Here is a 26,014-nt window from a genome sequence, read left to right on the forward strand (position 1 = left end):
TAAAGCGGGGCTTCGGAAACTAACCAATGAACGCTATGTGTTACATGCTTTTATGTTGAGTTGGATCAACAAAAGTCATAACTTTTCCTCGAAATTTCTTGTTCTACAACACTACTGTATATAAACAAATGTTCCCTTTCTTTGTTTCTCTTCTATAATTATATGTTTAGAAATTATATTCCATATATTAACAGAGCTAATGGTGACTAACCAGCTTTCTTGAGAGTATAATGAAAAATGTTTTGACTGATGATACCAGATAGTCTTATACAATGTATAGATATGGCTCAAGTGTGTCAGAAAATCATGTAAACCAGAGTTGTGAATCCCGTCTTGCTATAATAGGTTAGCCTGCTTTGCATTAATATCGTGTCATTGCAGAGTTGCTTTGCCAGACATATTGGCCGGGTTATATAATGCAGACTCATGCTGCAGTCCATTACATTTTTTTTCAAATGTCTATTTTTTATTTCTACATTGGAACCAATGTTTACTCTATACAACATCAGGATTGAATCATTTATACAGCAGGGTACCCTTGCCTATATCTATTTTCTAAATTGATTGCATGCTGTATAAACTATTACTACAAAACCAAGGCTCGCAATACTTTTAACTTCATGTTACCTTACAGCTTTAAATCACTAACACTGACCAATGTTGAGCATAATGATATGACTGAAGTTATGTTCACCTGAGAAGGCTTATATTGTTGTATTTGCTTTAAGATACATGATATTTGGAGTTTATTCATTGAAAGTTTTGAGAGTGAATGTCTTCCGAGTGAAATGTTAACACTCATAACACAAATTGAAATGCTACTTGTGTAAGGACAATAAAATTATTTGTCTGGTCATTTTGTCAGTGTTGTTCAATTTTCCACAGGCTTGTCTATTTTATCAGATACTATGTATTGCAGAAAAACACTCCTATTGGTCATAGATATATCAGCAAAAAGTGTACAACGGCTGTCCCATGTGTTGATGTGAAAACTTTTTACACAGCGCAAGACTGAAAAAGATGCTTTGGGTAATTCACAATGACTCAAATTCCTATGGTAATGTATTATTTCAGTGCTTAAATGCAGTTTGGTCAACAAAGTTTTCAAACTAAAATATTCCTCTACCCATTACAAAAAGAAGTAATTGCTTATTCGTGCATTCATGTCAATCTTTGTAAATGAGAAATTATATTACTAAATTGTAAGATTATTCTGCTCTAATACACGTTTATTCAACATTAAAAAGATCGCAGGAGTAATCGTGTACATATGTGTGTGTATATGTATGTATATATATATATGTATGTATATATATATAGCTGAATTAAAATGTTGAGAATACATATTCTCAATATTTTAATTTAGCAGTCCTGCGGCTGTGTGTTTGATTTTGCTCCCCAATTGGTGGATATTCTTTGATGTAATAAGTAGCTAAAAATACTCAAGTCCCTACTGACCTTTTAAAATAGGATAATGAACAGATTCTGGATCAGTTTGTCGTAGAATCACTCCTATCGTAATTTTGATGCCATACTAAATACTGATCCAGGACCAGTGGACCGCGCCTACTCTCATGAGGGCACGCTCGTGTCAACCCCTGTTGACTTGTCACCAAGGCAACGTCGTCCGCCTGGATTTTTTTTCCCTGCGTCAATGGTTAAAAGAGTCATCAACAATAGCAACATGTAAATTAACAGGCAGGCAATGACATGAGTTTAATTTTAAAGACAGAAGATGTCGGATATAGTGTGTAGGTGGCTGAACGACGAGCTTCGGCTGTCAAAAGTTGTTGGTAAGTGTAATTTATATTAACTTATGATTTAGCACCTACTAATTTAGCTAATTTATGCTAATGAAACTGGATGGTTGAACCAGTTCACCTTTTCTCTTTGGGATAACAAAGGACGTCTTACCTCAGAAGCAGGACACGAGACTGGCACCAAGCTAACGCTGGTAAAATGTGTAAGACCACCCAACCAAAAAAGAGACAAACGGTTAACTATGTATAAAAACATTCATTTTGTAATTTGTTTTTTTTTTTCCTTGGTTAAGATAAAAGTGAAAAAAAAAGTCTGAGGAGCAATGAAAGATAATGTAAAAAACACGTATTAACTTGTAATTACGAGCAAAATTGTCAGGTTTTTTGATTGAAAGTCTTATGATCATATTTCTTTAAATCATGAGAAGACAGTGGTGGAAAGAAATTTATTGTATTCCACTTATGCACTTAAGTAAAATGTCAAGGTACCTGTGCTTTACTTCAATATTTATATTTAAGGAGACTGTGTACTTTTACTCCACTTCATTTTAGAGGAAATATTGTACTTTTTATCATTTCATTATTCATCATTTACATTTATTTCAACTCATCAGATACTAGTTACTTTGCATAGATGACCAGGCAACAACCTGATGAAGATATACTTTCGAGTGTAAAATATCAAATTCTTCTCTTCTTTTACAGAAGTAGAATGTTGAATGAAGATTTTTACTTTGACTTGAGTACTTCTTTATTTGGGTATTTCCACTTTTACATGAGTAAACCCTTTCCACTACTCTGTTAAGATGACAGTCTGAATTGTTTTGACAGCCGCTCACACTTTTCATTTTGAATACATTTGATAACTGCTGTCCAACATCATAAGTTGTCATTGTCCTGTGCAATGTAACATTTTGAGATTGCTACTGTTTGCATGAATGATTACGTGTTCCTTTTTACAGACCAAAAGACCTTTGCCAAGGATTTTTCCAGTGGTTACCTCATTGGGGAGATTCTGCATAAATATAATTTGCAGAATGATTTCAATATGTTTATGAAGAAAGAGTAAGTTTTTCCTAAAGTGCCTCACAATGCTCCTGTAATTCCAGTTGGCTCCTCAAATTAACATTTGAGGAGTAATTGACAATGATTACAATTGCTTGTCATTTTAATACTCTCCCCTTAGCACCTCCATGTCCAGACTGAACAATTTTACCCGCATTGAGCCTACTCTCCATTTGTTGGGGATTTCCTTTGATGTGACCACCACTCATGGATTGATGCAGGAGAAGCAAGGCGTTGCCACACATCTCCTCTACCAGCTCTACGTCTCACTCGAAAAAAAGAAGAAAGCAGAAATCAGACGGACAGTGATGGAAATCATGCAGCCTGCAGCCACTGCAGGCCTGCGCAAGAAAGAGCATGAAGTCTACTGTGATGTAAGTTGAGTCTTAAGTATTCCTACACTGCGCCAGCATTTACAATTTTTCATTTTTTTTTGCCAACTTTGTCATACAGTACAGGATGTCCCTCTCACCCGATGTCTGCTGGGATGGGCTCCAGCGCCACTTAACCCTGCAGGGAATTAGCTCATTATCAAGCATCGTATGTTCTTTCTTTGTATATAGCAGCTGCACCAGGTGGTTAAACGTGATACAGAGCTGAAGCTGCAGAACATTTCTTGCCACTATGAGGAGAAATGCAAGCAACTGAATGAGAGGTCTTTAATGACTCAGCCAGTCCAGCAGAAGAGACAACTCAAAATCCAGGATGAGAAGAGAGTGACAAATATTGAGAAGGTACTGGAGGAAATGATGTACCTGTATTCATTGAATGATGGAAAATAATGCACAAACAGTAATTTATCCATTATCTTTTTGCTGGACACCTACACTTAAGTTGTCATGCTAGTGCTGCTCTTGATGACATGGGACTGTATGTTGCAGGTGTATCGTCAAAAGCACAATGATATAATGCCTTGTTACCAGGGTGCAGTTGTCCAGATGCCAAAGCCACCTCCTTACACTTCTCTGCTCAACATAAAGAAGAGGCAACAGCAGCAACGACGCAGAGAACATCAAGCACAGGTCAATTCTTAACAGATAGTGATTTCATGATGTCAATCCATGGAGTAATTCTTATTATTGTGTCATACTGGAAGAGTCAAAGTATCTTTTAAAAAAATTTAATATCAGTACCTTGAATTTGATCCATGTTCCTTAACGGTCTTTTTTTTTTTAATTTTGACAAAATGAAAACTACATTACATATTACATCTCAAATCTTTGGTATTAGTTTCTAGCTCTTTGGCAACAGTTTTATAACACGAAAATTAAAAAAAAAAAACAATGTACCAAAAAATGTATTGATTTTGTTTTTGACTTAATGAGTTTTAACTTTTTATTTTGATTTTCTTTCCACATTGGCATTTCTCCACTCACAGCAGTTGTTTTAGCGGGATGTTCTTTTGATCCTCTGAAGCGTTTTTGGATACAAAACAGTCCCTCTGATCTATTGTCATTCTGCAAGTTGGAATTTTTGCATGTTACACACGTGTCAAAACAAATTAAACAAAGGACTGAGTTGGGATGTTTTTCTTCCCTATGTTGATGTTATTTCTGTCCATTTTGTGTATGCAGACAATCCAGAGTGAAATAGCCCAATTTGAGGCAAACAGGAAGAAACTGTTTACCTCTAGTTTTGCTTCATCTTCAGGGTGAGTGAAAAGGGTATTTATGTATTGTGCGGTATTAAGATTTTTTTTTTTAATTCAGTTATTTGAAAACATGAGAGATCACTATCATACTTAAGCGCAGTGACTTCCTATTTGATTTAAATCTTTTCAATCCACCAGTGGTCAGCCAATCCCAGGAGATTCCCCGCTTGAGGGCAGCCATGAGGGCCGTGAGGATTCTGAAAGAGGAACAAAGGTGATCTTGCAGTCCAATAGCAAATACATCCAGGAGATCCGCCAGAGGTTGCAGGAGAATGCTGTAGCATGTGAGCAGAGAGGGAGAAGACGAGACAGATTTCTGGTGGAGCAGCTGAAGGCTCATGAAGCTCAAGAGGTGAGAAATGTTAATATATCTAATGCTGATGAGAAAAGGGAAACTGCAAACATTTCTAGCCATATCATCGATCAATCTGCCCTTTCCTGCAGGAGGCGTGGCGAGAAGAGCAGCTGGTGAAACGCCTTACTCGCCAGACTCAGCAAGAGCAACGTTTGGCAGTGCAGCTCCTCCAAGTACGCTCACAGAAGGATGTGATACGGGAGAATCGCCTGTTCCGAGAGCAGCAGTACCAGCAGCGGAGAGAGAGGGACTTCCAGGAAGCTCTGGAGAGGGAGGCGGTGAGATAGGATGAAAAGACAAGGAGAATAATCCTCTTTCTTGGTTCTTGTATTAGGCCGTGTCAGCAATTGTTTGATCAATGTCATCCGGAGAGAGGGATTGGCTTAGTGTTATTGTGTACTCGTAAACAGCATAAAAAGAGATCCTGAGGGACCTCAAAGGGGCAGGTAGTCGGTCTGCATAATCAAGTAATAAACAACTCGTAGGGCGGTAGCCCGCGTCAGATATCTAGTATCTTTCACTGGATCTGTATACTTGTATTTGGATCCGGATGGGCCGTAGGCTAAACCTGAACACACGCTGTGTTGTTAAAATGCTCCTTTTCTATATGTCACAGTCTCTGCCTTTTTCTTCACCAAGTATCCCAGTTCATGCTGCCTGGTCAGATTCTATTAATTTATTTATTACATCTGGTGGGCCAAATGAAATCTGATGGGGGCTCAAATTTGGCCCACAAGCTTTGGGCATCATTGTGCTACACATTAATATATATGATCACTGTAAATGTGCTTTTTTTCTCCCACAGAGGTCCTTCCTGTGAAATCAGTGAAAATGATAAATAATCCCCTGGTTCTTCTTGAGTCATTGTCCACCCCTCTACTAAATGTTATGAAATTTGCCCTAAGTTTTACTTGATCCTTCATGCAAACTAATAACAACAAAACATCAGGCCATATGATGGCACCTTGCAAAGCATGCCAGTCTTAGTCCATCATGCTTTAAAATGTTAAATGTTGTGTTAGATGCTAGTTTACCAGATTTTTGTGAGATTAAATCTCAGATTGTTATTTAATCTAAAAAGTAAAAACATCTTTTTTTAGAGAGATGATTTAAGGAAGGAATTATATATTTAATGTGCATAGGTATTAAAGCTTTTATGGAGTATTATTGTTGCAGTCTGTAGGTAAACTGGGAGGCAGCCATCTGAGGTATCATTTAACAGCAATTCTGTCTATATTTTTGTATTTTAAGTTCAACCTTTCTTGTCTGTATTCTTCAACATCGACTCTTGTTTCTGCAAGACATTTTTCTTTAAAACCTACGAATGAATTTCTTACATTAAAAAAAATGTATGTAATACCCCCTATTTTAATTACTTATAACGTTAGCATTTATGTGCTACCATTTCCACTCATTTCATCTTTGTGACTGGGGCCTGGTGTAGGCTCTGGCTCAACAGGCTAAGTTGGACCGTGCAGAGGACATCAGAGTGGAGCTTGAACTCTGTAACAGGATTGCTGCTGAGCGTGCTCAGAGCAGATACAGGAAGCACTGTAAGATCTGCAGGGAGACTTTGGAGCAGATAGTGGACTTGGCCACCAAGGTTGGAGAGTATCGCCGGCTCTCTGGGAAGTATGTAACATCACTGCTTTCACTGAAACATGCATCATGTTTGTTTGTTTTTTGTCTTATGACTTCCATTCTGGCCTCTGCTCCATTGAAAAATGAACATATAGAATATATATGTGTTTTATTGTGTCATTTGGTGATTATAAGTATTATTATGACAGTTATAATCAGGCGTCTCACTCCAAGAGTTAAACAGTTATGTCTTTCTTTCTTCTTTTTGTCTCGTGGGAGAAATATTTCAAGAGGTATTTTAGGACAGCATTTAAGAGCTGAAACTTTTAAAAAAGTGAAGTATTGTGATCCAGTGCTAATTTAGATGTGGGTCAAAACTTTTTATCAAATTACCAATATTGAAAAAAAAAAATTTGTACATGATCGGTAGTCAAATAAAATCTGGAAATTTTAAAACTCTGGTGTCTTTTTCTCATGGTCAAATTCATCGTACCACAAATATGCATGCACACAAAACCATAAATAGCAATTACTTTGTGTAACATGAATATAGAAATTATTTGTGTGCTTATGTCCAAGGCTTTATGTTTGTATCATAGCAAGATAAGTCATTTTGAGAAATTAAGTTTCTTTTTTTTAGGCCCTATTATAATAACAATCACATATATTTTGAATAGATATTAATGGTCATTGTTGAAGGCATTGTCTTTAGTCCAGCTTGACCTCCTGTCAAATGTTGTTTGTGATGTCCAGTCTGATTCCAGTGAAGCTGATGAGAGAGTGGAAAGAATTGCTATTCAATGGCCTTCCTCTTTATGAGCCTATAAATATGGAAGGCCAGCAGCCAGGGCTTGAATTGTCCACAGCACAAGACCCTGTAGAGCTTAAGAAGAGGGAGATACTCAACAACCAGGACTATGATGATTATACTGTAAGTTTGGAGTGAATTGGTGTACATTATGTCTGTATGCTATGTGTGTGTGGATTCCAGAATGATATTTTGGCAACATCACTGTGAATGTTGATTTCAAAAGCAGCATGATTAGAAGTGTGAAAAGCAAATTTTGACATACAGAGTATTGCATTTGAATTGTTGCTTTTCTTAGTTGTTTGTTCTGTTTGTCAGAGTATGGTGCGTGAGTGGACATGGCCAGAGGAGGCTGGGGAGACCAGCTCTCCCCCAACCAACAACAACATTCTAGGACATATAATCACAAGGCTGAGGAACATGGTCCATCCATCAACCATGGAATGCTCCTCTGTTCCACTCCCTCACTTTAAGCTCAAGGCCTGTGTCCTTGGAAAATGTTGTTCTGGCAAGACCACTTGTCTGGCCAAGATTGCTACAGGTACTTGTCATGTTATCCAAACAGAGTTACACATATTCACTGACACAATGCTACACTTAATAACTGCATCTTTTCTGAAAGACTTACTAGAAACAGTTTGAGTAAAGGGATAGGGGAACACCCTGTATTAGGTACACTGGAATATTCTAAAGTTATTCAATCCAACAGCTCTTGATAATATCAGAGGTTTTAATTCAACCATGTAATTTGATTAGGTTTTAGTTGAACAGGTATGCATTATATTCAGATTGGTTTCAGATATATAGACCCTCCATCTACATACATGAACAGGGCAGAGTATTATAAGCATTTCAATCTATGATTCCAAAATATATCGGTGGTATGACTTCAGTATGAACTGCAACATATGAAGAATAACAATGATTATAAAAAGGGGAGGCCCAAGTTGGGCCGATGGGCCAGTTGGCCTGCACATGTAAAAAATAACAACAACAGGCATAATAGTAAAAAATGAAGTTACTTATAGAATACATTGCATTAGTGTTTCAGAATATGATCAGGTAGATTGCACGGGTAGTTTAGCAAGACTGAACCAACCAAAAAAAGGCACAGAGATACATACAGATAAAAGGCGTTTTGTTAACACAATAAGTTTACCTTTGGCCTCTGGCCCATAATTTTCTGTGCTGGCCCCCCCTTCATTGTAGCATATTTAATATTTACCTACATGTGTATTTGAGATTTATCAATTGAAAAATGACTGCTAAATAAACAGATAAAAAAATGGAATTATTATCTCTCTGACAGTGTTAAAAAAAGCTTTGTAGCAATAGAATTATTTGTACTTATATTGGATAATGTGGCATTGCCAGTGAGTGCATCTTACGTTGTTGTTTTTGAGTATGTCTATTTTTTCTGCCTCAGCCTGTGGCATCCATGTCTTATCAGCGGACACACTCATAGAGGAGGCACTGACTGCCTACCGGAATGGAGAGGTTAGTAAGAGAGCATTTTTAAGAGTGATAAAGAGAGTTAGTGGTCTTTAACTTTACATCTCATGGAACACATGCACAGGTCAAGGAGCAAAGAGAAGGAAAAGATAAAGACCAGCTTCTAATGTCCTCCCCGTTGCTGCAGTCTGGTGAGTTACTGAAGTCAGTACGATTGACTGTTTTTATTTGTATTTACTTGTAATTGACATGGATTGCATGTTAAGTATTTCATTTACTGCATTTACAGATCCTGTTGGTCAGGAGCAAAATGACAACACTGAGGTAAGAGTGTGTATGCTGCTGTGATTGCCTGACAGTTTTAAATGGACATCCACATAATATTGCCTGTATTTTAAATACAGACTAATGAAAATACATATCCTGGAGTTAGAGAAGAAGTGTTAATACCATAACAGAATTTTTTTCCATGAACTCATTGCTAAGTGCTTAAACCTGCCTCTATGACTGTATCCCAGCTTTCCAACCGGGCTGTACAGGGAGGAGCTGCAGAAAAGGTGCTGAGAGAAGGCAATGCCATCCCCAATGAGCTTGTGATTGATATTATAGTGGAGGCTATCAGGTACTACATATATTCCTGTATGATACTGTATGGAGAATTTATGAGCAGTGAGATCAAAACAAAGAAGACAACAATCTATAGAATAAGATATAACATGAACTGGGAAGAAGCTCAGAAACCAAATACAGACCAGTGAAATATGTTTACCAGGCAGCTTCCAGCAGAGTCAAGCTGGGTTCTGGATGGGTTTCCAGTGGACATCACCCAGGCCTGTCTGCTAGAGAAAGCCCTCAGTGATTCTGTAGACATAGAGAGAGAAGTCAGTAGGACAGACCTCGCCACTGATCCCAATCCAGCCAGACTACCACCACCAGCACCTGCACTGGACCTGGCTCTCCTGCTGGATGTTTCAGATGAGTGCACTGCCAGGAGGGCAGTCAATCAGACTGGTACACTACAATAGTTGTAGAATGAATCACTGTTTGAGTTTGAGCCAAATTTTTTGACTAGATGCATATATAGTACATACTCTAATACTCCACCTCTCTACCTCTGATAAGGTACTGATACTGTTGCTGCTTCTGCTGTTACAACCTATCATCTGGCAGATAACTTGTCTCTGGCACAGATTCCACACAGGTTAAGAAAACCCAATTAATTCAAAATTTTGGATGAATACTTTACTACACTTTTATATTGCGTCTCCTGTCTAACATCCCCTTTCAACCTCAAGGATCACTGCTTTCCAGGACATCTGGCCCAAACTTGAGGAATGGTTTGGTGGGAAGCAAAATATTTTGGTTCGTGTTGATGCTGATGTAGAGGAGGAGGAGGTTTACAAGAAGGTGGAGTGTGTCCTCCAGCAAGTTATGACACAAAGACAGGAAGGTAACAGGTTAACAGTGAAAACATTTTCTTTTCCAAAAGGCTGTATAGTAAACAATAAGACATCTCTGGAACACAGAGATCATAATACATTCATATACTTTGACATCAGCTCTTGCCAGCTCCTCTGCTGAAGATGTAGTGTTGGAGAGAGGGACATCTGCAACAGCTGCACCTGTAGACCAAGCTGCCACCATCAAAAATCAAGATCCAGGCCCCACAGACTCCTCCTCTAGCCTGAAAGAGGAAAAGGAAGGATGTGTGAATTCCACATCCTACACAAATTCTCCCAGAAGTTTGTAGACATTTGATTTCCTTTAAAATGCCTTCAGATCAGAAAAGACAGCTCTCAAGAAAACTCACAATGATAATGATAATGACTTGGTGAAATATATGCATATTTTATGTTTTAGAGATATAAAACAGATATAAAATTGAGAAACAGACCCTCTAAATTACATTAAGAAACCAAAGAATGTCTTAATTTTATGATTTTCTGACAGGTGTTGACTGACCAGAACAAGGTCATTAACATATTATCAGCCGTATCTATTTTACTGTTGTGTGTTGATCATCCATCAATAAGAAGTTATGACCAATATCTGTAATTGATCTTATTTAATCACTTCCCATGACGCTATGTTTCATGATTGTTTAACATTCTGTATATATATTTCTGTTAACCTTGCACATGTTTTGTTGAAGATTAAATAACTTTTGTCTGGTAAAATGAATAGGTCAGTCAAAGAAGGCATCAGCTTCCTCACTGACAAATGAGAATTCTCAAGGAGAAGCAAAGGACCCTCTCAAGTCTTCCTCTCCTGATCCAGGTTTATCCAGCTGGGTCTACGTGGAAGAAACACTACCCTTGGTGGGATACAGCTTCCATATGTTGGTTTTTATATAAAAAATTAGACAGACATTTGAATATTTTCCTTCCCTGAGAAATCAGAATTTTCATCACCTGTGACATGTGACAGGATGTTTAGACACACTCACTACATGCTGCCAAACTATGGCCCCTAGCCTGATTTATCCTGTGATTCACCAGGTATATTGGCTTTCAGAGACAGTTTTTTTTTTTTTAATACATGTATTGTGATATCTTTGTGAATAATTTCTTATACCCCACTTCCTTTCCCAATGGTGACTTTATTTGCCTAATAAATAATTCAGCCAGGCTTTAACAAACAGTATTTAAAATATGTATATTGTTTTGGTGATTATTCAGCTATATTCCCTGGTTGGTTGATCTCTTCCCCTGTGTACCTCTTTCTGTAGGAGATCGCTGAGTACCTCTGCCACCATTGGGACACAGTCTGTGAGTCTTATGTGAGCAACGTAAAGGCAGTGATGCAGGAGCTCCGCTCAGAACGCAGTCTCATTAACTGGCAATTATTCAATATCAGGTATTTTGGCAGGCCTTTTAAGGAGTGTATGTGGTTTATTTATATGGTTATGGAAATATACTTAAGATTATAACTGAACATTTCAAAATTCTGCTTACCTTTTTTTTTTTTTTAAATCTTTGCCGCTTTCTTTGCTGCTTATTTTTCATCACAACTTACAGCAGTATGTACAGTAACCCAGATGTTCCAAGAATCAGTCACTTTATTCACCAAGTATGTCATAAAGGTGGCAAGTAAAATCGCGCTAGGAATTAAAAGATAAACATAACCAGACAATGTCTGATTGAATAAGTAATAATACAAACTGTCTAAAAACTGTCTAAAATGGTCAAAAATGTGTTAAAAAATGATGTAGATGGAAGTCATTATGAAATTATTCTGGTAAGGCTACATTTTTAAAAAATATACTTGTAGAGAGGAGTACAAGCAGTACTTGAGCCGTCCTGACCTCAAGCAGGAATTAGTGTCTCAGTGGCAGGAGGACTTCAACAACTTACCTGATGATATGAGAGGAGATGAGGAGACCAAAGCAGAGCTACATCAGCGTCTGGATGTAAGAATAAAAAGCATCATGGAGATGTCTAAATCTTATCAATGGAGTAGTGTAACTAAGTGTGGAACTGTTCTGACGTGTATAGGACCTGCGTGAACGTTTATGGGACATTAGTGACAAGCGTAAGGAGGGGGATGAGCGAGAGATGGCTGCCCTTATGGGTAACGGGTGGTTGGAGGATCACACTGCCGTTCTAATCAACCATCACTCAAGACTCATGCAGGTAACATGTTTTAGTTTAACCACAGTTTCCTCGATCACTTCTATTGTGTGTATTCTTAGACACACAAGAGACACGACCCCTCTGATGATTATGTGCTTGTTCTGTTGTGTTGCTTAGGTGGAATTAAACCGTTTTCAGGACACACTCTGTATTCTGAGAGACTACTATTTGAGCATGCGCAATCAGTTGCTGCCAGAGCCTCCATGTGAATTTGTCTGTATCCCCCTTTTGGATACCTCCGATCTGAAGGACCACGAAGAAAGGCAAAAGTATTTGGATATGATATAGTTGAATTGAAACGTTCTGGATACTAATCGCAGAATAATTTTGTCTCAACAGTATAGATCCACCGGCCACAAGTGTGTGTACTCAGGAGGAAGATGGAGAGGACAACAGGAAGTCTAAACTGTAAAGGAGGAGAAGTACCACACATGATAGTCTGCAGTCTATTTTATTTCACACTCCATATAGTGACTGACAAAAACACAAGTTCATGTAAAAAAAACTTCCTTCTCTGTTCCAGTAATCCACTCCTCCCCAGACTCCCTGACTCCTCAGAAATGGTGAACAAGGGTAATTGCCAGGGTCAGGCAGGACCGGAAAAGGTTATTTTAAGTCAGATTCCCTGCTTCAGTTATGTGCCTAATATTCAGTTGTACTGAAATGTACTGTGAAATTTTTGCAGTCTTTAGTCAAGTCGATGTTAATGTGCTTCTTTGTGAGACAGCTCTGTTTTGACATGACAGAAGAAACCTCATTATGAATATTGAAATTGTTCCTTCAAACAATCCAGAACACTCTCATAAAAGACTATTCAATATTACTATATATTATAAGGGTGATTTTTGTTTACTCCAGCCATCCTATGAGAAGCTGATCTCTGACCATGAGGAAGCACTCACAGCAATCAGCAAATTGGTAAGGTTTGTTGTATGAGACTATGTGAATGAACATATGGTGGAGGTAGCTTTTTTTGGGTTTTTTTGTTACTGATGTTAGTGCTATGTATGTGTGTAGATGTCAGCAGATGCTCTTCAGGGGGAGGTGGAGAGACCAGAGCACCAGGAGAGACTACAAGAGAAGGAGCAGGACAAGGCTTCTGGAAGCGCAAACAAAAAGAATAAATGGAAGCAGGCATCGAAAAAACAGAAAGGCATGTGTTTGATGGAGTGTGTGTGTGTGTGTGTGACAAATACCCAATGTATGTTGTATATTGATATTTAAGATATAAAAGTCAGATATATTTATTCAACCCATCAATCGATTTTCTATAACGCTTATCCGTTAAGGGTCACGGGAGAGGCTCCAGCCCCCTCCCGTGACCCTTAACGGGAGCCTCCCCCCAACAGACATTGAGTGAGAGGCGGGGTTCACCCTGGATGGGTCACATGTCTGTCGCAGGGCCATCAGGAGAAATTAGGGGCTCAGTATCTTGCTCAAGGATACTTTGACATGGTTACCAGGGGAAGTGAGGATAGAACCAGCGACCCTTCAGTTACTAGACTGCTACTCTACCTCTGAGCCATGCCGCCTCAGATATATTTATTAGCCTAAGAAATAGAGTGACTCTGTTTACCTGTGAGACCCTATATTTACCAAAAAAAAGATGGTGCATAAAGACTTTTTTTTGGTTTTTGCTGCTCAATGCTGCGCGTATTCTCCTCTTCACTGCACTCAGGTTTTTTTTCTTGGTTTGCCCAAAATACAGAAAAAAAACACTATAGACAGATTTCTGGATGAAAGCATTTTGTCAAATTTTCAATTAGTGTTTTGATAGTGTTGTTTTCATGGATTCTTGAACCCACTGTGCTGGTATTGTGAACCATAGGAATGCAGTTTGGTATGACGACTTTCACTATCAATGACATGTTTCTGCAGGTCCTCCAGCTTCATCTCCTTCTGTCAGCCCTGCACCAGCTGCTGAAAAAAACTTGCAGAAGACTCATAACCAAGAAGTCAAAAACAAAATGCATAAAGAATATGCTGCTGCACTGAATCATGAAGGTATGATCACGTAAAGATGAGGTAATTTGTGCTTATATATGTGACTATTTATATTCAAAGTCTATATACTTATATATTTGTGTTGTGTTTGTATGTTGCAGAGCATGCAACAAAGGTACGCATTAAGCTGGTGAAAGGCCATGGGCTGGTGTTGGTGCACTCCATGCAAAGCAGAGCAGAACAGATCTTTAGTGACTTAAAAAAGTCGTTGGAAACACGTTATCTTGCAGAAATGAAGAGGTATGTTGGACATGGCATGTGTTTACATATTTGAAAGTATATGAAGCTGCAATACAGCTGTATTGTCTATGTTTTATTGTTGCTATGAATAAGCTATATTACGTGTTACAAGAACATTTGTAGGTTTAATCCTATTTAGAGCCAATATTAACACGTTTAAGTATGTACAGAGGATTTTTTTTGTCAGCAATTATATGTAGAAAACATGTTTGTTTTTCCTTTTTTTCCTAGTATTGATCAGCTTGCAGACGTGGTGCGCCACCACATAGAGTCTGGTGCTAAGCTGCAGAATGAATTGGTTTTGGTAGGTAAAGTCATGATTTTCCTCAGGTATTGTGTCGGAGAATTTAAATACCAAAGGGTTGAGGGAAGGTGTCAAGGAATAACAGGGAAACAGGACCCAAATGCAAACAAAACTTACTTATTACAAAAAGGCCAAGTAAAACATAGGGAGTTCTAAGTCCAACAGAAGAAAACAAAGTATAAACTGAAAGAGTCAACAGACCTAAGTCCTGGACACACTAGGAAACAAAATACCAATTAAAGGAAGTACAATGCAAGGACAAGAAACCAAGGACTTAATTGAAAACACGGAGGAGCAGGGAACAGGGTTTGGAGGGTGACTGCGACAGTGACCCAACAAGAGACAATGGGAAACACAGAGTTTAAATAAACAAGGAAACGAGACACAGGTGGTACAATCATACATAGGTAAGACACATGAGGTAATCACAGCTAGGCGCACGCAGGAAGACGAGACTTGAACTTTGAAATAAAACAGGAACTAAAGACAGACCAAGACAAAAGGGTGCACACAGGAAGACATGACACAAACCACAACATAAAATAGGAAATCAAGACACTGACCATGACAGAAGGTAGCTACTGCAGCATGAAATTTGACTTGTTCCTCCAGACTGACAGGTTTAACATTAGGTGAGGATCTATTTTACTTAACCTTTACCTTTTTAATCCTTACCTATTTGCTCTCTCCAGGAATGCACTGACTTCTATTTGAACGGAGACTCCCACTTGATGGTCAGCACACCTCCCCCTCCCAGTCAACTTCCTTTTGAGAAACCCATGCAGTCCACACTGACCATTACTCAGCTGGCGGCACTTTACCAACATTTATACAAAGTAGCACCATCAGGTACATACACAGGAGTAAAGCTGGGATGTGTTAGAGTCTATCCATCCATTGATTTATCCATCAGTTCTTTTTTACATCCTCTCTAAATTTTCAGGCTTCATTTCCAGTTCTGCATTCTTCAACTTGCTCAGGGAAATGATCTCCATGAACCTGGGCAGAGACACTTTACCTAAATCCTGGAGCAACATCAATGAAGCACAGGTTTGCTTCAAGGGTGCAGATTTCACAAATTAAAAAACCAAAGTTAAGATTAAGGAAAATATTGCTGGTGCTTGCTTGTGTTGTTTCTCACCAGAAAAATATTAGTGCCAAAAGTCTGCTTTGTATAGGGGTGTATACCAAATATTGCCATATATGCTATGAATGAGACAAGACTGCAATTCATTGGAATTTAAATGAGTCAGGTATATAGTTTTACAGGTATTGTGATAAAAAGTAGGTTTTCAAAATGTACAATTGCATAGTCCTGAGATCATTCTTCTTGTAAGGGATTTGTTATTTGTCCTAGGTTGGTTGTTGTTATATGTTAAAGATTGGAGTATATCTTTCATATATGTGCAGACTTTGTGGCTGCCATTTGCCACCAGGAATTTTGCCCTGTACTTCCCAAAAGCACTTTAAGCGATAAGGACCAAGACAAACCATTACTTGTTGTTAACTTGAAGTACCAAACAAAGAAACGATGCATCTTGGTAGTCAATCGATATAATGATTATATAATCAAAATGGAGCATGCAAATTACAGCCCAAAAGAAAGTAGAATGCAAAGGGCATAGATGAGGTACGAACACTAGACACATACTGCACTGAAGTGTATTCTCTCTTGTCTGTAGTTACAGGAAATAGTATGTCTGCTGAAGGATGAATACCAGCTGATCAATTGGCGTCAATTCCTGCTGAATGCCGCCCTCCCTTGGCCATTTCCCTCCATAACACAACTGTTAGTTGTGCTACAACTTTTCAAGGCAGCAGATACTCGTGACACAGGTTATCTAAACTATGAACAATACCTGCAGGTTAGTCTTTAACAGATACATAAACACTAGACCAGCATTATATTTGTAGTTTGAATATTTAGAATCCTTGAACTATAGATCAACATTTGCCCAAAAGCCATATGTCAACTCAACACAGATACATGTCACTGTGACTAAAGACTTAGCTAAATGCACATATGTGCATTACATGTACATTATACATTACATATTATGTCTTGTACATGACATTAAACACTCAGTAAAATGATAAATGTATTTGTCTTGCCTCTTTTGTCACTAGACAGAGTTGTGGTTTCCCAATGAGAGCCCCCAGCCAGTCCCTGAGGACCCCTCTGAGCCTCCTCCTTATGATCGTCTGGCTAACCTTCGCAAGGTAATTCCAGACATTGACTGATTGACAGGTTGATTAATTCATAATCTAGGGGTCTTACCATATAAGCAGCGTGAAATATGAAAAGAATAAATGTAGATGTAAGTTGGGTGACAGAGCATCAGGATGCATTACTATCTCTATTACGGTAAAATATATTATTTTAAAGACAGTCATAGAGAGTGTCTTATCAGGAATTAGCTTTAAAATCAAAAAGGTAATGGTCATCATTGTGTCATTAAGCTACCTTGATTTCTTTTATAGTCTTGGATATAAAACTCTTTTGTCCTGTGTTTACTGAATGTCTACATTAATGTGCCACATGATATAAATCAACTTGTGTACTTTTAGTTTTTTTTCCAGCTGTTTGCGTACCACTCTTTCTCTCCACCTCGTCTGGACTACACGTCTATGCTGCAGTACTTTGCAGCCCATCCTGATCCCAAAGATGGCTTCATTAGAGCCCTTAGTGTCATGATGGGGCAGCCTCTCAAGCAGTCCTCATCCAGCCATCTTGTCAAGGTGATGATGATGATAATGAGCTGATGGCTTTTGATTTTATCAGGAAAAGATTACAATATTCTTTAATATCATTGTCTTACTGTGTACTCAGTCTATGCACAGTATAGAGGAGGCCACAGAGTTCAGCTCCACAGACCTTGATGATGAATACCAGGGAGAGGAGTGTGAATCAAGCAGTTTGTTGGGGGAGCAGGGAGTGTCCATCCCTGCTCTCCTTTCTGTTATCTGCCATAAAATTACCAGGATTAAAGATGACATCCCCCTTCCTCCTGGCTGCATGAGTCAAGAGGAGACCACTGAGGTAGCACCAGACTGTGCTATCCCTAATGATGGGAAGTTGGACAGTCAGACAATATTATGAACTCCCACTTTTAATCTCAACTACATGCTTATAAAATGTCACGGCTTAAAGAAAACAACCTTCCTAGCTATGTTCAAAACAACTTTCTCATTGGGACTCGATACATCTCATAAAAGGAGAATTTATTGCAGCACTGTTGTATCATAATGCATTATTTTATGTAGATGTGCCAACATTAACCTAATTTGGTCATAATCTAATACGTATATATTCGTATTTACCCATACTTTTATATCATCATTTATGGAATGATCCAAATTCTGTTATTGATCAGCATAAAATCAGTTGTTCAACTGTTACATTAAAACTGTCAAAAGTATTAGCATTCAGATTCAGTCGCATTGCAGACCTGATGGTATTACTCTGTCTCTGCTGCCCTCTAGCATCTGGTGCGTATATTCACAGAGCTGGGCTACGGGCCAGACGACTGTGTACCCCTCTCAGTTCTCTCTCAGCATCCGTTAACCCGAAGCCTGATGGCGGACGCATCAGTACACCACCAGCTCATAGTAAGTCGCACTCTAAACTCATTTCTTTTGTCACATAATAATTTCACACATAACTCACATCTCCATCCCTCTCTCTTCATCAAATGTGCATTACTAATCTCATTGTGTATTTCTGAAGCCACTGTCCTTTTAAAACTGTTGCCAGACTGGATTTTCTGCACAAACGTTTCTCTCTGTCTCCTCTCTTATGTCTCTCTTTCTCTGTTTCAGAACATTCACCGAGTGATCCTGGCCTATCAGGATAACGGCGATGATGACAGCTTGACAGTTTGCTAAATGATAAGATTTACACAACTCATATACATGCTTTATATACATCATGAGGAACTCCTTGGAAAATAGAAGATACACTGTGATTTTTGAAATATTCAAATTTCTTGTTTGTTTAATCTCAGGTTGATTGATTACTTCAGTATTGAATTAATAAATTTGCAGCCATAGAATGTAATTGCTGGCTCTTAATTTTTTCAACATATTGAAACCCATGAAGGAAAAGAAGGACAACCTGACTGAAACGAGAACAGAAACATCAGTGACGGCCACGCTGACCCCTCTGACTTCCTTTTTCTTTTTCTGATACACTCCAGCAGTTTTTCTGTTTCACTTGTTTTTCTAATGACCTCTCTGACATGGAGAATCATTGAGTTGCAGCTACAATGAGTGCATTGTCCAGGATAACCTACATGTCAAGCCTGACTTGCCAGCAACAGCCTGCCAGGGCACCCATAGCCCTATTGTAGCCCATTTAGCAGGGATGTGCTTGTGCTGGCTACCAATCAAGCATATGGCTAGAGAGGAGATGACATTTTTAAAATATATACACAAAAGACATAGATATACATCACTGCTATGTGCCAAATTATCTTATTTCTAAAGACTGATTAGCCTATAGAGTTGTCCTTATTCTAAATTAAATAGGGTCCGTCACGGCAAATAATATCAAACTTATTTTACAGAAAACAACCACTAAATGCGTGACAAGAAAATAATATGAAAAAATAATTTACATTCTTAAACAGCCCTGAAATAATGTTTTTTTTTTTATTATTTGATACAAGAAGGGCTTTGGAGGTCCCTCTGCCCCCCCGTTTCCCACCGCCCCTTCTCTTGTTCCCTCCCTTTCATTAACACTGCAGGTCCAGTGCTCGTCGACCTCTGAGCGTCTGACTTTTAGAGAAAACAGAGACTCACATGTGTCATGTAGATCATATACACACAGACCTGCACGCAGAACCTCCTCAATAATAAGGAATCAATCGGCATCTTTAACATGGGACCTTTTCCATTTATTGCAAGACAAAGCATTGCGGATACATTTTAGATTCCCTAAATGAGGATTCGGATTTCCCCCTGAACTCCTTGACACTGCAGCCTGTGTAATTTGTCATCTTCCTCAGTTTTACTTTCGTATTCCAGTGTTTTGCCTTCCTGATTTGTTGTGGATTCTTTTTTCCTCCTTTTTTGTTCTAAGTTTTGTCATTTTTTGTTATCAATTAAATTATAGGACCATCTGCCCCTTTTGCTTCTGGGATTTAACATTATTGTCAAACAAAAAGGCAACCCACCTCATAAAGGACTGATCTTCATACAGAAAGGGTTTCATTTGCCATTTATTTTTGAACTGGAAGCCTATTTACGGAGGTTTTAGAGGACTTTGGCTGCAAGTCAGTGTGTGGTACAAACAACATGGGGCTTGTGTTTTGGATGTGTTCTCTTCTGGCTCTTCCAGTAATTCAGTCTGCCAAGATCCTGACTGTCTGTCTAATTGGTGAGTAGGGGAGCAGAGACATTGTGACGCATTTCTCTTTTATTTTCCAAGAGTGATATTGATTTTAACTTTTTCCTCCAATAGAGCAAGCAACCTCATGTCCTGCTGGTTAAAGTAGAGAGTGGTTTTTTTTTTTTACAATTTTTTATGAAACCGTTTCAGTGTATTGTGCATTTTTATATAGTACATAGTACTAGAACAACTGTTGTCATCTGCAGGAGGAAGCCATTATTTGTTACTGGATGAGATTGCTCATAATTTCCAACAGCGTGGCCATGAGGTCCGCATGCTCCTGCAACTCGGCAACCCTGTTATTACAGGTAGATATATGACCTAACACATACACATCCAGAAAGATATTGGATATTTTATACAACATTCTCTCTTATCATGTCCCCCAACTGCGATATTTACGTAAATGATGACATATCTGTGCTAGGTTTATCTTACACTGGCCGAGCAGAGAGTTACCAGACCAGCGCCTGGTCTTTAGGAGAGGACTATATTAAGAAATACAATGACTGGTTCTTGGAGCAACAAGCACAGTTTCTACTGGGAAGGTATCACATTATTAAATTGAAGTAGAGATAGCAGTTTTACAAGAAGCACGCTCACTTGAAAATATCCTAGTTACACCTAGATAAAACTAATGCAGCATATTACAGCAGCCCTGTAATAAATCCTCACTCCACGCGGAGAATGTTGGCAGAGGTTTGATTCATGCTAATAGTCATTTTAGAGGCTGGATTTTCTGTTTCTGTTACATTTTACAATAATCATTCCGAATTTAAGGTCATTAAATGTCTTAAAAAGCCTTATTTTAAAAAAAATATGGTTGTTCTTAAGCCTAGTTGAAGTAGAAGGTGGTCACCCTGTATAATACCCTGATAGTTTTATCTAGATGTACCTAATAGATTACTAAGAAACTCTTGTTTTTCTTTAAAGTTCCTTATTTATCTCTGTGCTTGTCTCTGCAACAAATCAATCGCTCTAACAGCACGACATTATATACTATGTAAATGGCTTTATAAATCTCTTATCCCTTGTCATTTGTCTTTACTCACTCTCTTATAATTGTTTCTTCTTTCTCCCAGAGATAACTTTAACAACTTCCTAAACTTCATGGGACATCTGTCCTATCAGTGTGACAAGCTGTTGGGGGACAATGATATAATAACGTTCCTGCGGAGGGAACGCTATGACATCGCTATTCTTGATGCTTTTAACCCCTGCTCCTTCATCCTGGCACACAAAATTGGTACCTGACACTCATATCACTTTTAAAGCAACATTATGTTGAAATATTGGTCGTTTTTTTTCACTAAATAGTTGATGGTAACAGAGAAGCAGCAGCTCAGGTTTGTTGTTTTTTTTCTCAGGTGTCCACTATATAGCTTTCTATCCTGGCGCTCTGAATGGTCCTCTGTCCATAGCCGTCCCTACATCCATTTCCTATGTTCCAGTTTGCTCTTCCCAGCTGTCTGACCACATGGACCTGTGGGATCGTGCAAAGAACCTCTTGTATTCCCTCCTGGCTCCTATAGGTAGAATATTGTGTTTCTTTTAATACTTCTAGAAAGCCATACCATCAAGGGAATCTTATATTTATGATGATATTTACCTGAAACATCAATATATTCTCACTATTTCTGGCAGTCCGGTGTTTTCCTCTAAGTGCCTGATGATGTCTTTCACTGACAGGTCAGCAACTTGTATGGTCGATGTTTAGGGAGGTAGCGGAACGCCATCTTGACTCAGGCTCTCCCCCTGGTGGTCTGGACGAGCTCCACCAAAGAGCAGACCTATGGGCCTTCAACACTGACTTTTCCCTGGAGTTCCCCCAGCCTCTTATGCCCTACAGTGTGCTGGTGGGGGGTCTGCTGAATAAACCTGCAAAGCCTCTGGATCAGGTCTCCTCTCTTGATCAACAAATTCATAAAAAAAGCATCAAATTTCAGTTTCAGACTGACAGATCTCCTTTGCCTCTCCTTACCTCTGATCCTGCCCCTCTCTTCTCACTTGGACCCCTCAGGATCTTGACTTATGGATCTCCAGTTTTGGAGAAGCAGGTTTTATTGTTGTGACCCTGGGATCTATGGTGTCCTCAGTCTCTGTGGACCGGCTACTGGAAGAGCTGGTGGATGGGCTGTCTATGCTTTCTCAGGGGGTGATCTGGAGGTAAACGCAGTTTTACATTCTCTTGCAGTCACTCACAACACAGGAAGTCGCTAAACCTGGGTTGTTCATGCAGGTATGACCCCACCAGATGGCCACTTCACCTGGACAAACCTTCCAACCTCAGGCTGGTGGACTGGCTCCCTCTCAATGACTTGCTAGGTCTGTTTATCCACTAATGTTTATCCGTTGAACCTTGGTTTGATCTTTTCTTTTTTTTCAGTTAGTTTTGCATCCCTAGTTAGTGACATTTTTTATTCATTCAGTAGATTTGGTCCCTCTTTCTCCAGGACATAAAAAGGCTCGCCTCTTTATCACCCACGGTGGACAAAACAGCTTACTCCAGGCAGTGTACCATGCTGTTCCTATACTGGGAATCCCTCTGTTTGGAGACCAGTTTGATAATGTAGTGAGGGCTGAGGCGAAGGACCTGGGCCTCACCATCAGACCAACACAAATCACCAGGGAACTGCTCTGCTCCACTATTCAAACACTCATACAGGACACCAGGTGAGATACCTTGGATGGACCATCAATAATCATGATGTCATCTTATCCTGTTAAGGGTTGCTGGGGGGCTGGAGTCTATCCCAGCAGCCTTTGGGCCTGAGGTGGCGTTCACCCTGGACGGGTCACCAGTCCATCACAGGGCCACTACATATAGACGAACAACCATTCACACTCACAGTCACACCTACAGTCAATTTAGAGTATCAATCAGCCTCGTCCTCTCTTGATGTCTTTGGACTGTGGGAGGAAGCTGGAGTACCAGAGAGAACCCACGCAGGCACAGGGAGAACATGCAAACATCATGATGTCATTAAAGAGATATTCATAACCACGCCCACTGTCTGTAGTGATTCCAATCTTTTTTCCTTTTTAGGTTCAAGTCTTCTGCTCTGTCCCTGAGCAGGATCCACAAATCCCATCCAGTTCCTCCAGCACTTCGACTTATCCAGTGGGTGGAACACATTCTGCACAGTGGTGGTGGAAGTCATCTACGGCCAGTCTCCATGACTCAGCCATGGTACCAGAAATACCTGTTGGACCTCCTGCTTCTCCTCTTATTGATGTTTGGTGCACCCACAACTCTCTGCTGGATTTTCTGCAGGAACAAAACTAGCAGGGATACACTCAAGAAAATAGAATAGTAGCATCAGTTGACATAGCAGTTGCATGACATTTGGTTATCTTGGACTAACGTGTGGCATAAGATTATAAAGAAAACTGCTGCGTTTCAAAGGTTTTTAGTGAACTGATCATTTAGTTAATCTTTAAATGTCTACACAAGTGACAGCAGGCTGGTAAGTTGATGGAGACTTTTGCTTGGACACAGTTTGTCCTTTTTGAATTAACCACCATTAAATTTCTCAAAAGCAGAGAAGATATCACTCAGTTTCATATTTTTCCCCCTAGAGTATCAGCTTTCTACAAAGAAAAAGAAGTTCTACAAAATTGTCTTGAACTTAAGTATCTGGATGCTTTTTTATGTGTCTCAACTTTGATTCTGTGTTGAGCACTTTTTACTTCCAGAAAAGTCTCTATCACTGTATTTTCACTTTACTGGAGCCGACCCATGTCCTGCCCTCTCCCCTCCCAGTGCTGCCACGTCTAAAAGACATCTTTGTGATGTAGTGCCACATTGTCCGACACCTCTGTGCTGCTTTGACCTGGCTGTGCAGTCACCCGTGCTTTACTGCATTGCAGGCTTACAAAGGTTAGACAGATGGATGTGTAGAATGTTGCTTTATGTACTTTTGTACTCAAAATACATGAAAACCCTAAATAATCTTCTTTACCTGCAGCTGTGCTTTGTCTGCATATGTCCGCATGTGTGCAAGGGCCTTATGCTCTATTGGTTCCTCAGTTAGTAACCACCATCGCCACCTGCAAGCCTCAACTCTGACCCCTACACCCTCCTCTGCTGGTTACCAGTGGCCCTGCTTCTCATTCCGCAGCAAGACACAAAAGTGCACAGCAATGTTCACGGTCAGCGCTCAATCCACTTTTGAGAGCAGACAAGGCCTTGCAGGACCCCCCCCCCCCCCCCTTCTGCCCTGCCCTCCTTCCCACCCCTTACATCTGTGTTGGGGGTTTAGTAGGGAGGAAAATATAGATTAGCAAGGAAATAATGACCAATTAGGACAGCGTGTTCTTTGTCCATTCAGCTGTCCATTCCTTCATGCCCTCTCTTCATGCTATTTGTCTATTTATCTGGCAGTTGCAGGTGCCAGGAAGTCTTCCTCTGACTCGCACGCAATCGAAAGAGGGCAGGGCCAATCAGCCAAAACAATATGACACAAGTGGGAAAGTAGAATAAAAAAAGAAAAGAAAAAGCAAATTAATGAAGCAGACGAGGAATAAACAAAACACAACAGAGCAGAAGAAATGAAGAGACAGATGAGAATGAGCTGTGGGTGGAGTGTACAAATATCCTCCAATAATATAAAAACAAAAAATGTGTTATTTCACTGTTTAGTTGTCAAAATGTTAATGTCAATTATTGTTAGTAGACCTCAGGTTGTATGAGACCTGGTTGTTAGTCTTGACTCTTACAAATTTGCCTCAGTAATAGTCCTGTCTTGAGGAATTGTGCTTTAGTAGCACTGGAAACCAGCAGCAACACAGTATAAGAGAATGAAGATATTATACTGCACTGTACTGTGTGTACTACATGCTAAAATATTTCTGCAGACATAGTTATGATGTGGGATCAGAGGGTCACCATATACACATTTGTAATGATTGGAGACTGAAATACACTTTAGAGCCCCTGGAAGCACAAGAGTTCAAATCAGCTTTGTTGGAAGGTTGCAGCCCCATCTAGTGACTGATGAGTCAGAGTTCCCTGGATTTTGTGCAGGAGATTAAGTCAGCAGCCAGTCGGCACGGTGGAGCAGTGGTCAGCACTGTCGCCTCACAGCAAGAAAGTTCTTGGATTTCTGTGTGGAGTCTGCATGTTCTCCCTGTGCCTGCGTGGGTTCTCACTGGTACTCCAGCTTCCTCCCACAGTCCAAAGACATCAAGAGGGGACGAGGCTGATTGATACTCTAAATTGACCGTAGGTGTGACTGTGAGTGTGAATGGTTGTCTGTCTCTATGTGTTGGCCCTGTGATGGACTGGTGACCTGTCCAGGGTGAACCCTGCCTCTCACCTGTAGCTGCTGGGATAGGCTCCAGCCCCCCTGTGACCCTCAACAGGAATAAGTGGAAGAAAATGGATGGATGGATTAAGTCAACATTTGAACTTTTCATAGCATCATCAATACCACATTAGTACAAAAGGAGTAAAATAATACAATGCTGCAATAGCTGAAAAATGTATAAATGTATTAATTAGACAAAAAAATTTCAAATAAACTTGAAATACCTCCATGAAGTGCACATGTCACAATGACCTTGACTATTGGAGTTGAACCTCCCAAGTCTCCCAGTGGATGGATGAGCCAAATTTGGAGGAAGTCTCTCTACACATTCCAGAGATAACACACTCCTGTTATCGGGCTCCTATAAGTGGACGGATGGGTGGACAAACCAAAATCAAAATGTTTCCACTCTAAACGCTTCTTTTAGGTTCATTTTATTGCCTTGTATTTTTTATATAAATATT

At 39.5% G+C, this 26,014-nt stretch overlaps 2 protein-coding genes across 4 annotated transcripts; both read left to right on the forward strand.

The window, feature by feature from the left end:
- The first annotated feature begins 1,602 nt into the window (after nt 1-1,602).
- spef2 (sperm flagellar and cilia associated 2) lies at nt 1,603-18,889 on the forward strand. 3 transcript variants are annotated; one of them, XM_086206493.1, is made up of 39 exons: nt 1,603-1,793; nt 2,723-2,825; nt 2,947-3,199; nt 3,389-3,559; nt 3,707-3,847; nt 4,400-4,476; nt 4,615-4,828; nt 4,921-5,109; nt 6,276-6,463; nt 7,166-7,343; nt 7,539-7,761; nt 8,647-8,717; nt 8,797-8,863; nt 8,962-8,996; nt 9,191-9,294; nt 9,445-9,683; nt 9,795-9,873; nt 9,968-10,122; nt 10,232-10,414; nt 10,857-10,990; nt 11,401-11,528; nt 11,943-12,081; nt 12,167-12,304; nt 12,422-12,567; nt 12,644-12,712; nt 12,828-12,909; nt 13,163-13,222; nt 13,322-13,457; nt 14,183-14,308; nt 14,410-14,548; nt 14,780-14,852; nt 15,545-15,701; nt 15,796-15,902; nt 16,535-16,717; nt 16,980-17,072; nt 17,421-17,591; nt 17,683-17,892; nt 18,336-18,461; nt 18,672-18,889. In XM_086206493.1, exons 1-39 carry the CDS (start codon nt 1,736-1,738, stop codon nt 18,735-18,737), a joined length of 5,211 nt encoding a protein of 1,736 aa, XP_086062619.1. In that variant the 5' UTR covers nt 1,603-1,735; the 3' UTR covers nt 18,738-18,889. The 3 variants fall into 3 exon arrangements, with proteins under 3 accessions (XP_086062619.1, XP_086062621.1, XP_086062620.1); XM_086206495.1 differs by having other exon boundaries at nt 10,950-10,990; XM_086206494.1 differs by having other exon boundaries at nt 3,749-3,847.
- A 695-nt stretch (nt 18,890-19,584) lies between these two features.
- LOC147260099 (UDP-glycosyltransferase 3A1-like) lies at nt 19,585-25,686 on the forward strand. The gene is made up of 10 exons (XM_086206496.1): nt 19,585-20,229; nt 20,448-20,549; nt 20,669-20,789; nt 21,324-21,487; nt 21,609-21,773; nt 21,931-22,139; nt 22,262-22,407; nt 22,481-22,566; nt 22,695-22,914; nt 23,288-25,686. Exons 1-10 carry the CDS (start codon nt 20,148-20,150, stop codon nt 23,553-23,555), a joined length of 1,563 nt encoding a protein of 520 aa, XP_086062622.1. The 5' UTR covers nt 19,585-20,147; the 3' UTR covers nt 23,556-25,686.
- The last annotated feature ends 328 nt before the right edge of the window (nt 25,687-26,014 follow it).

The sequence above is a fragment of the Aulostomus chinensis genome, chromosome 6 (genome assembly GCF_037954235.1).
Source record: "Aulostomus chinensis isolate RoL2024-O1b breed Wild chromosome 6, RoL_Achi_v1.0, whole genome shotgun sequence".
Classification (NCBI taxonomy): domain Eukaryota; kingdom Metazoa; phylum Chordata; class Actinopteri; order Syngnathiformes; family Aulostomidae; genus Aulostomus; species Aulostomus chinensis.